This window comes from Otolemur garnettii, unplaced genomic scaffold (assembly GCF_000181295.1).
Source record: "Otolemur garnettii isolate 467f Iridium unplaced genomic scaffold, OtoGar3 scaffold00007, whole genome shotgun sequence".
Taxonomy (NCBI): Eukaryota; Metazoa; Chordata; class Mammalia; order Primates; family Galagidae; genus Otolemur; species Otolemur garnettii.
In genome coordinates this window covers 19,906,743-19,922,911 of record NW_003852402.1, presented here as the reverse complement: position 1 = coordinate 19,922,911, position 16,169 = coordinate 19,906,743, and the positions used below count along the sequence as shown (strand labels likewise).

Genomic DNA, 16,169 nt, shown 5'->3' with positions numbered 1-16,169 from the left:
CTTGTCACCTACAAATCTGTCTGCGTTTTCTGAAGTCTTGATGGGTCTACAGATGTTCAGTTTGCCCCTCTGTGGAAATGTGGAACACACAGCAGTGATACAGAGAGTAGTAGGGCAGAAGAAAGCTGGGTTGATGTTGCCGTGCCTGTCCTACCATAGACAGAGGTCCTGGGACAGAGAAGGCTTGCACCTGCCCAGGGACCTGGGCATCAGACCAGGACACACATCGCCAAGGGAAGCCAGGCAACACACATCAGGCTGTGTTTGTACTAGAATATTTATTATGGTTCAATTCATAATCATGACCTAAATGCCCATCAACCCATGAATGGATCAACAAACTGTGGTATATGTAAACCGTGGAATATTATTCTGCCATTAAAAAAGATGGAGACTGTACATCTTTTACATTTACCTGGATGGAGTTGACATACATTCTTCTTAGTAAAGTATTGCAAGAATGAAAAAAAATATCCCATGTACTCCATACTAATATGAAATTAATATATAAATAATTATACGCTCATAAGAACAATAAAACACTAATGTAGTCCAAACAAGGGAAGCCAGGCTGGCTCCCAAGGGACTACCCAATATGGCAGTCCTAACCTGGTGAATTTCTTGAGACTGGGGGCTCAGGGTCACAGCACTGTGGACTTAGAAATTGGATCTTAGGGGCAGACTCATACTAAATAATCCACAAGAAAGTAGATGTGTAAAGCCCAGGATGTTCATCTGTTAGCTCACACTGAGAACCGTGTCTGCCGGGTAGACAGGAATACTAGTGTAAGCCCTCTCTTCCTGTACTGGGTGCCAAATCCTAACCAGTAGTTTGTCTGGTGAGCCTTGTCAGAATGAGGGCAGTTAAATGGGTAGAGGAGGATAAAATCGTACATGAGAACTGGCTGTGTAATCGGGACCATTGAATTCTTAGGTGGGCACTGACCATGTCTGTCTCTAAGACACTGTGTGCTGTTTGCTTGTTTGTTTTAATGTTTCCTTGGCTGACCAAACCTCATTCTGCTTTGGGTCATCCTTTCTTATGATTTGTTATAATTTACAAATTGGCTGGCCCAGGTCATATCCTATTTTTGTCCACCTGGGGAAATGTAAGGTGATTCTTCATGCCTTTGACACGACCTGTGGTTGCTGATCTTGCACTTTACCTCTGAGCAGGCTGGTGATTTCTCTGTTTTCTGGGATCATAGTTGATTTTTTCACTGCAGCCTTCAAGTATTGATAATCCATAAACCAAATGTTACCTCCCCAGGTCTCAGTTTCCTCTGCTGTAAAAGGAACCAGATTTGTGAGCTAAACAATAAGGCAACTGCCAACTCTAAATTTCTACATTCAATTTTTTTTTAATTTTTATTTTATTTTATTTATTTATTTTTGCAGTTTTTGGCCGGGGCTGGGTTTGAACCTGCCACCTCTGGAATATGGGGCCATTGCCCTACTCCTTTGAGCCACAGGCACCATCCCTACATTCAAGTTTTGACAGAATCTCCTCTTAACCAAAAACTCTGTGGTTTGGTGAAGCTAAGCTTTCTCCTATCAGGTGATGTGGCTCCTGACTGAGTTCTGCTGATTTGTTGGCATTAAATAAGGCTATCACCTTTTCTTGGTTCTTTTTCTTTAACATTTATTTTATTTGTGTTTTTATTAAATAATAACTGTGTACATTAATTCATTGATGGGATACAATGTGCTGCTTTTATATGCAATTTGGAATACTTACATCTGGATTCAGTTAGCTCTGAGTTTGAATTCCGGCTCTGTGCTCCCAGTGCTTCTTTGGACAAATCATGTCAACTTTCGTATTTCAGTGGGGCTTCTAGAATGATTTTATGATTCTCTTTTCTCTCAGTATTTATTAGCAGGAATTTTGCACCGAAGAACTCTGCCGCATCAGCTATTTGGTTACCTTGAAATATGGTTAGTAAAGGCAGGACAGAATAAATGCTTCTTTCTCTTCATCAATTTTCTGAGTAATAAATGGGTATCTTAGCAGCCTCTGGTGGTGACCAATGAGTGTTTTTTTCAGAGATAGCCTTGGAACTCAGACATTTTTCATATAGTTGGATGCATCCGGAAATAGAATCCGCATGAGTGTAATTTTTGTAAGTTAATTCAATCCATGTTGCTTCTGGTGAGCATGGCGTGCTGTCTGGGAGTCACTTTAAACTACTTCAGCAGCTAAAAAGCAAACCAGCAACAAGGGGAGCGGGGTAGATCGAACAAAGCTGAAAAGTGTTATTCATTACACTGTTTGTGCTTTTAGTACATTTGAAATTTTCCCAAATAAAAAAGTTCCAAAGATGCACATAATTCTAAGGTTATCGAAAGTGTAAACATGTGTGCAATCAACGAGCCTATCTGTGAATCCTGTGGGAAAAATTCCTTGATTTTTATGGAACTTCCAGATGCCTTGTATTCACCTGGATAGATTGGAGAATATTCTCTTTAGTAAAGTATCACACGAATGGAAAAGCAGGTATTCAATGTATGTAATACAAATACAAAAGCATAGATGATCTAATACACACTCACATAAGAGTAAAACTCAATTTAATTCAAGTTGAAGGTAAAAGGGAGGAGGGAGGGCAGAGGAGGAGGGAGGGGGATTGGTGTGCTCCCACTTAATGGGCACAATGTAAGGGTGTGTGGGTCACCTCCTGGGTGAGAGAGGTACAACTACAACAGGGACCTCACCTAACAAACGCAAACATTGTAATCTAATCATTTGTACCCTCTTATTCTGAAATTTAAACAAAAAAACCCCCCAAAATCTTAGATACCCCAGCACCAATTCCTAGGCCCCATTGGCCTGGGTAGCAGCATGCCAATTATAGATGTGTTTCCCAGGATTTTGAAAAGAATATCAATAAGAATGTTCATATTTGACCTTATCGGATGCCCTCATGTACAAGTCTTGTTATGATAAATAGGATGTCCACTTTTGGATGAAGCCCAGCACCTTAAGAATTTTCAGCACAACTGCTTCAGCACTCTGGATTTCATCCGAGAACCTAACTGAGCACTGTAGCCCTTCTGGACTGCCTTCTCCAGTCTCATGGTGTTATTTCTTATTCCAGGTTTAAGTTTATCTATTCATGGGGCTGAAAAACGTTTGCAAATCCATCAACGGCGAAGTGTGGCAAGCCGCCCGGGGTCACGCCGCCTGCGTGTGGTCAGGCATTCCTCACTCCCACCAGGCCGGAGGTCAGTGAAGATGGAGGCGAGCTCTTCTGGGATCACTCATGGAAAGGCCAAAGTCTTCCACCCAGGTAATGCACGGGGAGGCTCAGCAGGGACCCATGTTAGCAGCAACCTGGCAGAGCCTGTATTATATTATTATTATATGATGATGCCCCACTTCCAGTTAAGCCTTTTTTTAGAAGTTGTTTTGAATCCCTCATGTCACCACAGTTAGTGACAAGTGCCACCAAGACCCTTAAGAGAAGACAGAGCTGGATGTAATAAAGATGGTCGAGGCTAACTTCCACCCATAGTGATGGAATCTAAATGAAAGTCAGAATGAATAAACTCTTGCTTGGTCCAGAAAAACTTCTTCCAAATAGAGATTGGGCCATTTTCCTGATAATTTGATCTAAAATGACACAGAAAAAACTTTCAAGGTAGAAGTGCTCACTTGAAACCTGAGTTATCTGTGTTGGCTTGCACATCCTTCTGTGGTAAAGAGAGAAGACTAGAGTCATTGTATTAAATTTTAAGTCTTCTGGGAAGCATCTGTGATCTCTTTAAAATATTAAAATAATTATTCATTAAAGCGGGTGAAAATTTTCTGTGCTTATATTGGGGAGAAGCTCACTTTTCATTCATGCATTCACTGATTCAACAAGTGTTTATTGAGTGCCTGCAACATGCTGGGCATTGTTTGGGGTGTGAGGAAGCATCAGTGGTCAGGGCAATGTCCCTGCAAAGTAATGTTACAGAAATGTCAAATTGGGTCAGGCATATTGGCTCACACCTGTAATCCCAGCAGTCTGGGAGGCCCAGGCAGATGGATCGCTGGAGCTCAGGAGATCCACCTGACCAAGAGTAAGATCCCATGTTCACTAAAAAAATAGAAAAACTAACTGGGCATCATGGCATGTGCCTGTAGTACCAGCTACTGAGAAGTCTAAGGGAAGAGGATTGCCTGAGTACAAGAGTTCAAGGTTGCTGTGAGTTATGATGATGCCATGGCACTCTACCCAGGTTGACATAGTGAGACTGTCTAAAAACAAAACAAAACAAAAAGTCACATTGCAAGGGAATTCAGAATTTATTCTGACTAATAACTGTCACCCACCCTGATTCCTGTGTGGAATGTGGTGGCAGGGGGCCACCCAGTCCCTGCTGAAGCCAAGCCTCATCTTTAATCTGTGCCAAGCCATCCTCTCTCTCTTAGCAGGTGATCTGTTTCCTGACCTTACCAAGAAACCTCAGGGCCTTTGAACATGAATTACTGGAGGTCCCCTATGGTCCTTATCACTTAACTCTATCACTTACCCTGACTCTTGCCCCTTTTCCTCCACTTTTCAGAAGATGAGGGGATTCCAGCTGTTCTCAGCCAACCCTTCATCTGTGTCCTTGGGTCTTGACCACCTTGCCTCTCTGGAAGCTTGCTCAGGAGAATGTGTCCATTGTTTTCATTTCACTGTTCCCCTTCTGTACAGCTGACTTCAGTCCGTGAAAAGGCTCAAGCTTTTCCCATGCATCATCTTCATTTGACACTCTATCATTTTCTCTCTACTACCATTTTCCTTCCTCCCTTCTAAGCCAAATTTTTGAAAGAGCCATCTATCTTTGTTTGCTCTGTTCTCTCATTTCCCAGTCACTCTTCCACCAACAGGACAGTTTCTCGCTCCTCTGCTCTATCCTGGCTGTTCTTGAGGGCTTCCGTGACCTCCTTTTATCAGAACCTGGTGGAGGCTTGCCAGGCTCCTCTGATGCCCAGATCAGCAGGGACCACCCACTTCCTCTCCAAACACCTTTCCCTGGGTTTCCATGACAGTCTTCTTGGTTCTCCTCTTACTTCTGTCACTTGGTATTTTCCTAATTTCTCAACCTCCAGCCTCTCTCTTCCTCTTGCCTCAGCCCAGCACACCCTTTACATCAAATTGAGACTAATTTATCTTTACCCCTCACTGTGCTTGTCCTATGGATTATACAGTCCAGCTTAAACCTCTTAGCATGTTACAAACTAATGCCCTTCATTATCTGGGCCCTGCTGCCTCTCACCTTGTACTTTTTGCCCTCTTCTTCCTTAACTTTTATTACTATAGTGAAGCCATCAGGATTCAACCAGAAAAGAAAGACCAGTAGAAGATATATTCTAGAGATCGGTGGCAAAATATTACCTTTCATCACTGCAGGGTCAGATGGCAAGTCTGAATGCACAGGGAAGGCTGTATGGAAGGGAAGGCTAGAGTTCTGGCACACAACTGAAGCTGCAGTCCATAGCTGGAATTTCTTCTTCAGGGAAGCCTCAATTCTTCTTTCAGGGCTTCATTCAATCACCTGATTGAATCAGTCTGATTTAGATTATCAAGGAACACCTCCCTTACTCAGCTAATGGTGGACTTTCATTGTATTTACAAAGCACCTTCACAGCAACACTGGGTGAGTGGTCATTGAATAACCAGAGACTGTAGCCTCAGCAAGGGCTCATCAGATAGACCATCACTCCAACCACAGTGATGAGTTTTCAGTTCTCTGAATACTTGATAGCATTTTGTGCCTCTTGGCCTTTGCTCATGCTGTCCTGTCCAGGAAGCCCAGGTTCTGCTCCATTACCTTTTGGCATTTTGAAATTACCTATCTGTCCACTGAAAAGGTCTTCAAGGGAAAGGCTTCTGGATTATTTATCTTTGTACTTCCAATAAATATTTGCAGGATAGGACTGAAGTGAACCTTCATAAGCATTTTTTAGACTATTACAAGAGCATTTCAATTGCTCCTTACTGTCAAGAAGTATAGACAAAAGTCTTCACCTTTGAGAGTTTTCCTAGTAGCTAAGAGAGATAATGAACACACATAATAAATAAACCACATAATATATAAACACTATATTGCTCTTATGTATAGTGATGTTATAATTACTTCTGTTTTTCATATGTATAGACTATATATGATATATACACACACACACAGTGTTTAAGAAGGAGATAAGTCTGATGGATAAAAGAAAAAGTGGGGGAGTCAGGTGGTAAGAAGGGAGTGACATGTTGCAATTTTAAAGAAGGTGGACAGAGTTGGCCGAATCATGGAGGAGATGTGTAATCAAAGACTACAAGTTGCTAAGCCAGCCGCGTGGATATCTGGGCAGCTTTATTCCAGCTGAGAGACCATCAGCGGACAGGTCCTAGAGTAGGAGTGAGATTGGTGGTTTGAGGAATAGCCCTTGAACCTGGAGTGGAGTGTGTGAGGAGGAAAGTCATGTCAGTGAGGTCACAGGGACCAGTGGGGCAGGAACTCATAAGCCATTGTATGGACACAGAGCCCTGTGTGAAGTGGAAGCTCTTACAGGGTTCTGAGCAGAAGAAACCTGTGAGCTGACTTTAACAAGATGTAATATAGTCTATGGGGAAGAATAGATGATAGGGGGAGGATAAAAAGAAGAAGGTCAGATAGAAGGCCTCCAAAATGACCCAGTGGAGAGATCATGGTCACTCTGAGGGGGAGTGGTGGAAGCATTGGCGAGAATTTGGATTCTGGATGTATTTAAAGGTTGGGCCAGCAGAATTTCCTGATGGACTGGATGTAGGATAAAAGAGGAAAAGGAGTGGAGGATAGGGTAGTGCCTGTGGCTCCAAGGAGTAGGGCGCCAGCCCCGTATACCAGAGGTGGTGGGTTCAAACCCGGCCCCTGACAAAAACTGCAAAGAAAAAGAAAGAAAGAAAGAGCAGAGGATGGCTCTAAAGTTTTGGGCCTGAGTAAAATCAATTTGGAAAAGGCTACAGAATAAGCATGTTTGGTGGCTTTGACGGCAAAGACAAGGCTGAGATCAGAAGTTTGATTGTAGCTATGATGATATCATGAACTGGCAAGATCACATGGGTGATAGCTTGATCTCCATGTCGGGGGTTAAAAATGATATCATTGATATGTGATATGCTATTTAACGCTATGAGATAAAGAGATGACCAAAAGGAGAAGGATAGGTGGAAAAGGGTAAGGATCACAGGCTGAGATCTGGGGCTCAACAGTGGTAAATAGCCAAGGAGGACATGGGCCACCAGCATAAAAGGCCAAGGAAGAAAAACCAGCAACAATGGAAAAAAACAGAAGTGCTACATCTTGGAAATTAAAAAAGTTGGTCCAGAAGAAAAGAATAATTATAGGTTAAATGTCGTTGAAAGTCAAGTAAGATGAGAACTGAAAATTGGCCACTGATTTCAGTAAAGTGGAGGTCAATGGTGATTTTGTTAAGAGCAGTTTTGGCGAAGTGGTGGAGACAAAACCCTGATTAAAGAGAGTTTTGGAGAGAAAGAGACAACAAATTAGTCTCTGTGAATATTGGCAACTTTTCTTTGAGCAGTTTTGCTGCAAAAGGTCATGAAGAAATAGGGCAGCACATGGAGGATAAGTAAGGTCAAGAGAGAGTTTCTTTTCAAACTGAAAATCTGTAGCGGAGGATTCATGGTGTTTGAGATGAGAGGATTTATGACGTGGGCATCAGTGAGAAAGGATCATGGGTACTTTGTCTGTGATAACAAATAACAGATGGGAAAGAGGAATATGTGAGTGTCTGCAGGCAGGATGAAAGTCTAAGATGTTCTTTTCCCACCATGACAGTCTTTAATGTGGGAAGAGCAAGGTCGTTACTGAGAATGAGAATGGAGCAGCCAGAAAGGACAGGGGAGTGGAGAGAGGGAGAGAGACAGAGAGATTGAGACAGAGGTTTAGATAGCTCACATTAAAGGGCATTTGAAATTCATTATCATGAAATTAAAGCAGGCCTAATTTACCATCATTGTGTGTTTTTCCTTGTTTAGCTATATGAAAAAAGGCATGGAACGGGTGGAGAGTTGAATTTGATCAGGTTGTGGTTTTGCCAAGGAAGTAGGAAAGGAGAGAGGAAATCGAAGATGCAGCGATTATAGTAATTGATTATGGAATTTACACTTAGCAAAAAGGGGCATGAAGTATCACGGGCATGAGGAACAGTGAAACGTTGGTAGGATCAGTTGGCTGCAGTGTGTTGGGGCTAGGGTAAAAGGTGGAGGAACAGGAAAGATAAGCCGAGCAGACCGAGAATGGAGTGCATGGCAGTGATATCATGGAAGGGGGTGCTGTTATTGGCAACGGCAAGGCCTCGGCCAGGGTATGAAATGAGAGATGGTAATAGGGCAGAGGGCAAGATCACTAGAAGAAAGAATTCTCAGGGACCGAGAGGCCAGGGTGTGGGAAGGAGCATCTACATATACCCTGTATATTGAAGTGGTCAAGAATTGGGTAGTTTGGGGAGACTTGGTAAGCCAGGCATTAACCTCATCAAGAAATAAGGGAGTATAGTCTGGGAGGTAGCAAGTGAGTATGCAGATAAAGGGTAGAAGGTGATGTGATACCAGAACATGAGATTCAAGGCCGGAGGTGTTTAGAAAAGGTAGAAGGAGTATGGCTTGGAGGGGGCTCTGAGACTTGAGGAAGATGCCTACTTACTCCTTCCCCACATTGGTGCCAGGGATGTAGGAGAAAAAGAATAACACATGAAAAAGCCATAGGGGAGTGGCGACCTCTGGAAAGATCCAAGTTTCATTCAAGCAAGAAGATGAATGGCACAGTGGGGAAGAGACTGATGCTAATCACAGAACTCTCAGGGGCCCATGGAGGGAGTTTAGATGTTGGCCAATTGCCCTCAATGGTTCTTTCTATTTACTTTTCTGGACCACCCCAAAGTTCTCCTCCCGAGAAGATAATTACTATTAGCCCACCTGTTCTTAAAAATCTTTATGACTGTCCAGAAGAAAGTATAAGCCTGGTTTTTTCAAGCCCTCCACAATTTACTTTCTCCACATTTTTCCAGACTAATCCCCTTTGATTCTATATCATTGACATCATTCTGCTTCGGCCATCCCAAGCTCTCCCCTCTTTCTCAAATAGGCTTTCATTTTTACCTTTCTCTACCATTGCTCAAGCCCCTCCCTCATCCCTGAATTAATGTCTATCTAGCTCTTCTTGTTCTTCAAAATGTAACTCAAATTCTACTGTCTCCAAGAGGCTTTCTAGATCTCACGAGTCAGAATGGATGTCCAATTTCAGGCTTCCACAGAACCTGGGAGCCTTGTTAAAGTCCATCTGTTTTATGGTTTTATATCAAGTTCTCCGGGAAGGCAGGAACTGTCCTCAACTCATCTTTGGACCTTCCATTGGTCCTAACACCATGCGCTGCTCAGAGAAGGGTCTTCACAAATGATGATCTGTTGTTTGTAGAAATCTCTTCTACCCCCAGATAGAGGTTTGCGTTCTGAAGTTATAAAGAGTAAATCAAATTCGTCCTTCCCATGACAATTCTTCAGTTGTTTAAAGACTCCCCCTGAGCTATTTTCCAAGTGAAGCATTTCCTCACTTCTTCAGTCCTTCCTTGAATGATGTGATATTCAGATTCCTTACTATTCTACCCTCTGTGCTTGTACAAACAGCCGATTTCAGTATGGCCTCTTTGAAAATGCAGTGCCCAGAATTGTTTGAGTTAGATCTGGGGAAATGAGTCTATCTTTTTTTTTTTTTTAAATTGGCATCCGTGCTGATAATAACATCATGAAAATTAAAGAAATGTTATTGAGGTATTTCCTAATGGTGTAATAGTGATGTGAAACAATTGGCATCTCTCAAGTCACTGCTCTCACCTTTTAAACACGTCTCTATTTATCTATCCATCATTTTCTCAAAGGTTCTGAAATCCTACATATATTGACAAGTATAAATAAAGCTAATCCTTTAGCACAGATTTATAATTAAGAAAAAAAATACGTTAAACAGATTACAAGTATAAATAAAGCTAATCCTTTAGCATAGATTTATAATTAAGGAAAAAATACATTAAACAAATTACAATTAGAAACCTGTTGTCTGGAAAGGTATTTTGCAAAATTTGTATTCTTCTGGCAAGGTAGCATGTGATGTCATTTCCATTTTCTTTATTTTTAGTGCCCTTACATTAATGCATCACAGTTCCCTGTTGGGGAATTACAGAGGAGCTCTCAAACTGAGTTTCTTATTTGCAATGAGTCATCGATCTTAGAAGTGGTATGGACATTTTAGTCATATTGAGGCCTATTAAGTTATCCATCTATTTTCTTTTTTTTTTTTTTTTTTTACAAAGTTAATAATCTCAGTTCCCAAAGTGCTCTCTAAAAGCCCACTCAGGCTGGTTGTTAAGTACAAAAAGAAAGGGCATGGGAGTCCTGTAGAGCTTCCATGCCATTAGTCTGAACAATTTCAGTTTGTTTATCCTCCTTGGAGTGTACAAACATTTCTGAGTGCCTGCTCTCCACTAACAAATATTTATTAGGAAGATGCCTTCCTTGGAGCTGGAATGGTACGGAACCCTATTAAATGTGGCTCTTGAGATGTTCATGGTCACGTCCAAGAGAGACCGTAAGTGTTCTTTGTTGTAAACGACAGAAACCAATTCTTTCATCTCAGCGAAGAAGGAATTTAAATTTGAAGGACGTGAATAGAAAACCTAAAGAACCAGACTTGGAAAAGGAACAGAAATCAAGAAAAAAACTTTTATTGGACTATCTGGAATGAATGAACTCGTACCATTTTTCTCAGTTTGGCCTCACTTGGCTCAAATTTTGAAGATTTGGGAAAGACAGCCCCGTTGGCCAGGTGCCTTTCTCTTGCTGGGTAGAGAGTATGACACGAAGAGTAGGATGGAAGATTCTTCCCTTTAGCCTTCATCAGGGGAGAGCTCCCCTTTATTTCTCCTGCCACCTGGGCTGTACACACAGAGAGATACTTCCCGAGAAAGAAAAACAGGTGACATTAAGAAAGAAATGTATGTGGAAGAATGCTCACTACAGCGATGTGTGCTTAACCAGCCAGGGTAGAAGTCGGATTGTATTAAGGGCTGGAACAGAGATCTAAATACAGTTATGGGAGCATCGGACTGGGGAAAATTTAGAGGAATTCAAAAGGCACCTGGTCTGCACATTTGACTTTGAAGTCAACTAGGATATCAACAAGAAGGAGGGAGGATGGCCATCAGATGCAAGAAAGAATGTAATAACAGAGACAGTGTGTTATACTGGTTCTGAATGCAAGCTTCACTGTTAGATGTTTACAACCCGATGTGTTAACTGATAGCTATACAGCCTGGACACATTACTTCATTTCTGTGAATCGTAGTTTTTGCATCAGTAAATGAGGATATTAATACCTATCTCACAGTATTACGTTTGCTAGATTAAATACAGTCCTCTCGGTTAAATTTAAATTCCAAATAAATAACAAGACTTTTTGAGTGTATGTCCCAAATATTGCATAGGGTACATTTACAATCAGAATTCTGTTCCTTATTTGAAATTCACATTTAGCTGGGCACCCTGTATTTTTATGTGCTATATCTGGCAACCCTACATACAACTTCATTGTGATGATTAAATTAATTCATATAAAATGCCCAGTATGATCTTTGGCATCCTAGGGGCTTCGTGATAAATGGCAGTGATCATGTTTGTTGTCACCATCATCAAAGGCAAGATTAGAAAGCTGAAAAGTACCTATGCCCCAGAGTCTTTCCTTTCTCAGTCGTCAAGTTGTGTAACAGTTTCCCAGTTAACCTGCACAGGAATTACCAGTAAGATGGTCTCTCATTGTGCTCTATCAACACAGAAGCTTTTCACCACCTTCTTCAATTTGTGGTTCCTGTTTCCTTTTGATTGTTCCAATTGTTTCTCTTGTGTATCGATTTCATTTTGACCTTATCTTTTCACCACTTATAACTAATTAATATTATTTTTCATCCCCCTTGATAGGCCAATAATAAAAGTATTAAATGACACTAGGTTTAGGATTGCCACTTAAGGGTCAAATGCATAATAAACTGAAACATTGATTTTGATTTTTGTGAGTTTGAAACTGGAAAGCTTAATGGATATAGATCAGATTATCCTCACTGATGACGGTGCCATATAAAATAGAATCAGAAGCTTTCTAAAACCTGAACTATTTCTTCTATTGCTTTTCTTTTATCTATTATGCCCATCCTACAGCCCTAGAGAAATGTCATTAATCAGAGAATGTGTCCTTTTTTCTCTTCGAGAATTTGTAAAATGACATTTTGCTGATAGGTTTCAGTAATTTCCCAAGTCATTTCTAACACGATTTCTTTTATCTCACTTTTCAAACCTAAGTGGCCCTTTCCCCCTTCATGGTTGATTATTTTTCTCTGATAAAGATATGGTATTTAAATGCTGGGACATAGTTATTTTGCAGAAAGAAACTTAAGGATTTTGCTGTTTCCAGGGAGCTAGAATGGTGGTAGTGTTGTCTGTCTATACAGGCATTAAATGCATAGTTTGACAATCATAAAATTATTGCTTCAGTGTGTTAAGCACCATATTCTCAACCTCAAGAATTAAGTTATCTGCATTTATCATTTTGTTTAATTTCCATCACATCTTCATGCTCTTATCTTTATTTTATGGATGGAGACACTGAGGCACAGATAAAGGTAACTGGCCCCAGGTCACACAGCCAGTAAGTAGCGGAGGCAAGATTTCAGCTCAGGTTTCCTGATTCTCTCATTCAGTGAGCTAGTAGCTTCTTCAGTGAACTTGGTAGCCACATTTCTAGCAAGTTAACATTAAAAGAGCCTTGGAAAATTTAAATTCGTGGCCCTGCAATAGTCAAAAACCTTAGCATCAGAAGGGACCAGTCGGGTCCTATGACCACGTAGGTTGTCACCTTAACAGGTTGTTATATATTTCTTTATCAAAGTGGTGTTTTGCTTTGTAGCTTTTGTTTTTGTTCTACTCTGCTCTGGACTTTCATTTTTTCATCCTTCCTTTTTCTAGTTCTGTTGTGATAAAATTCATCCTTTCTCCCCAGAGTTTCAAAGATTACTTTCTAGAACTAATGTCAAGGTTTGGGCTCAAATTAGAGTCCAGATTGAACTCAGCAAACACCTTTCACATCTGTTTTACCCCTTAAGTGGTAGTCACAGAGGCTGAGGGGAGGGAAAGGGGAGAAGTGTATTAAGCAGAGATTTTTTAAAGAAGAAAAGCAGTCGAGAAAGATGTGTCTGTAGTTCTGCTGAGAATCAAGATACAACTCATGCTTTAGAGGGGAAAATAAAGCCAAGATAAATGGACGGCCAGCTTGAGAGTGGTGGCAATCATGGCATCACCAGCTTACATTAGACGGTGTTTAGATGATGTTCTCTTGTGTCCAGAGGGCTTGCCCAATGTTTCTGGCACGCGTCCTTGAAGTGCTCATAGCAGTCTCTGAAGTGGAGTTAGCCCACTGTTTTACGGTGGCACAGGAAGTGAAATGACTTGTCTAAAAGCACAGAATCGCTAACCCATAAGGACCCTGACTGGAACCCAGGACTTCAATTCCTAATGGATATTTGTCTCACTGTGCCAACTTTTTTTTTTTTCCTTGAAGATGAAACTTAGCTGAGTGTGAACTTTTGGTGTTTTCTCATCCTTTTTTTCTGAAAACAGATATTTTATTGAAAAGTGTGGCTGAGACTTACTTACTGAATCTAAGGAATATGGCTGCTCTACTTGAATCAACTGGAAGCTTAGATGGAATCGTGCCTTCCTCTTTGTGATTGGATTTTGGGTGTAGCTCAATGTTAAGGTCTTCTCTATGACTTTGATGTTGTATGGGAGCAAAACCGTAGGGCTGCTTGGGGCTTCTGTTTCTTTTCTCACGGTGTGGAAGATGAATGCAGTGCCTTTCAGAACCCTCAGTGCTTTGATTTAGACAGGGCATTAATCATCCTTCATTTGAATCTCTTCCTTTTTAAGTGGGTTTTTTAGACGTGTGATGTGAGTTTAGTCAATAGGGGGTTGCTGAGGAAAACAACCTATTTTGGGCTTTGGCATATGTGGGGTTGGGATCTGTGCTCCTTCCTATCTATCATTTGCTGTGTAACAAAATGGTGTTTTCTAAAAATATATACCAAATTCTCTTATTTGCATTTTCTTTCTTCCTTTGCTGAGGGACATATGCACACATTTTGACCTATGTGATGTATATGGAGAGAATTTTTCAAAAAGAAATCTTTTCTGAGCCATGTGAGCCTATAGAGTGAATGATGAAAAGCTGTAGAAAAGGCAGCCACAAAGAAAACTGAATGATTAGCTTCTGGAAAAAGTATGGTGGTTTGCGGAATTTAAAACTGCTTCTGTTGTCCAAGCCTATTTTGAAGAGTTCTATATTTAAGAAACTTAAGGATATTTAAGTACAGCAGTCCCTCCTCATCTATGCTTTCATTTTATGTGGTTTTAGATACTTGAGGTATGGTATAATAAGATATTTTGAGAGAGAGACCACATTCAAAAAACTTTCATTATACTATATTGTTATAATTCTTTTATTTTATTACTAATTGTTGATAATTTCTCACTATGCCTAATGTATAAATTAAACTTTATCATAGGTATGGATGTACAGGAAAATACTGTGTAGGTAGGGGGTTTGGTACTATCAATGATTTATCTCTGCATCATACAACTAGGAGGGTGGGTACGTAAAAGCCTACGCCCTTAACCTTGAGGCCAGTTAACTTGAGCTTCTATTATGATTAACTGCCTGAGTTAGAGATGAGAGGCTGACACACAACACAGGCAGAGTGTCAGCTTTCATGAGATTCACCATCTTGGAAGGGCTAATATTCCTTCCTACATTTGTCTCAAGCCCTTCTATATATAAAGACTTATCATTCAAGTTGAGAGAGTAAACTACTTTGTAATAAGGCTGAAACTCTTCACCATTTCTATTCTGTCCCCCATCCTAAACCCAAGCCTCCCTCTTCCCTTCATCTGCAAGAGTCCTTGTCATTGTAGCATGGACATTGGCATCTAGGAGATTGGAAGACACCGTGGGATTCCTTCCTGCTATTTGGATCTTTGCAGTTCTGAATCCCAAGTCCCCTTGGGAACTTGAGTACAGTGATGCATTATAATTTAGGAGATCACGATTTTGTCAATCCTGGGAACCGTGGAAGTATTTTTGTTGAAGGTCAGCCATTACTGGCTAAAGTGGTAGAGTTATCATTAACATTTTAGACCTAAGAAACATCTGCCCGATGTTAGCCAAATATGGTTCTCCATTCAGGACCCAGTCCAAAGTCGGATTGTTAGGACACGTATCCTTAATCATTTGAGGGAACAGCCTTTTGCCTTACAGGTGAATCAATCTGTTGATTCCTACTAATAGGCACCAAGCTTCCTTCTGTAAAAGAATGAACTTACAACATCACCAGATTTATAGTTACACAACACTAATAATGTAAAAGAGCATCACATGTGTTATCTTTTACAATAGCACTTAGGAAGCATGCACTACTGTGAAACTATTTTCAGCTGATGGCACAATAAATAGGCAAGCAGAATAGAATATCTATAAAGTTAAGAAACAGAGATGGAACAATTTTTTCAGAACCAGTGGAATATCCCATATGTAAATCCAGGGTGTCCAGTTTCAGATCCTCTAGAAGAACTGCATTTATTTCCTTGAACTCTCCTTAAAAGATTTATCTTCAGCACTGGCTGAAGCAGGTAAGGTCTGTAAACACACAATGGACTTCCCTCCCTTAATAACCTTCTGGATCTCCACACTGTTACAGAAACTCTGAATCCACCTACGGGGAGTTCAGTATAAAACTCCCAATTTCAAAACACCATGTCTTTGCAGCCTCTTGAGTCTAAAAATATTACTTTTGAGAATTTATTTTAGATCTATAGCTCAGGTTTTAAAATATCACTGCTACTGATTCTTTAAAAACTTGCTGTATTTGAGGATTTACATCTAATATACCTCTCAGAACAATTGTTATTTGTAAAATATAAATGGAATATAGACAGGAGTTCAGATGGAGCATCATCTAATATAAGGAAATCAGAGAAAATATGATTTGTACTCTTAAGCCAACTTTACATATTCCCCACCTTTTGTGTTACATGAGGAAGGTAAGAGTT

The 16,169-nt window shown here is 40.6% G+C and overlaps 1 protein-coding gene across 1 annotated transcript in view; it reads left to right on the top strand.

Moving 5' to 3' along the window:
* The first annotated feature begins 3,100 nt into the window (after positions 1-3,100).
* Positions 3,101-16,169, top strand: part of ANO4 (anoctamin 4) — a 169,950-nt gene continuing 156,881 nt past the window's right edge. The window contains exon 1 of the mRNA XM_023509298.1: positions 3,101-3,287. Coding sequence (XP_023365066.1) covers positions 3,233-3,287 — 55 coding nt within the window. The 5' untranslated portion in view covers positions 3,101-3,232. The remainder of the gene's footprint in view (positions 3,288-16,169) is intronic.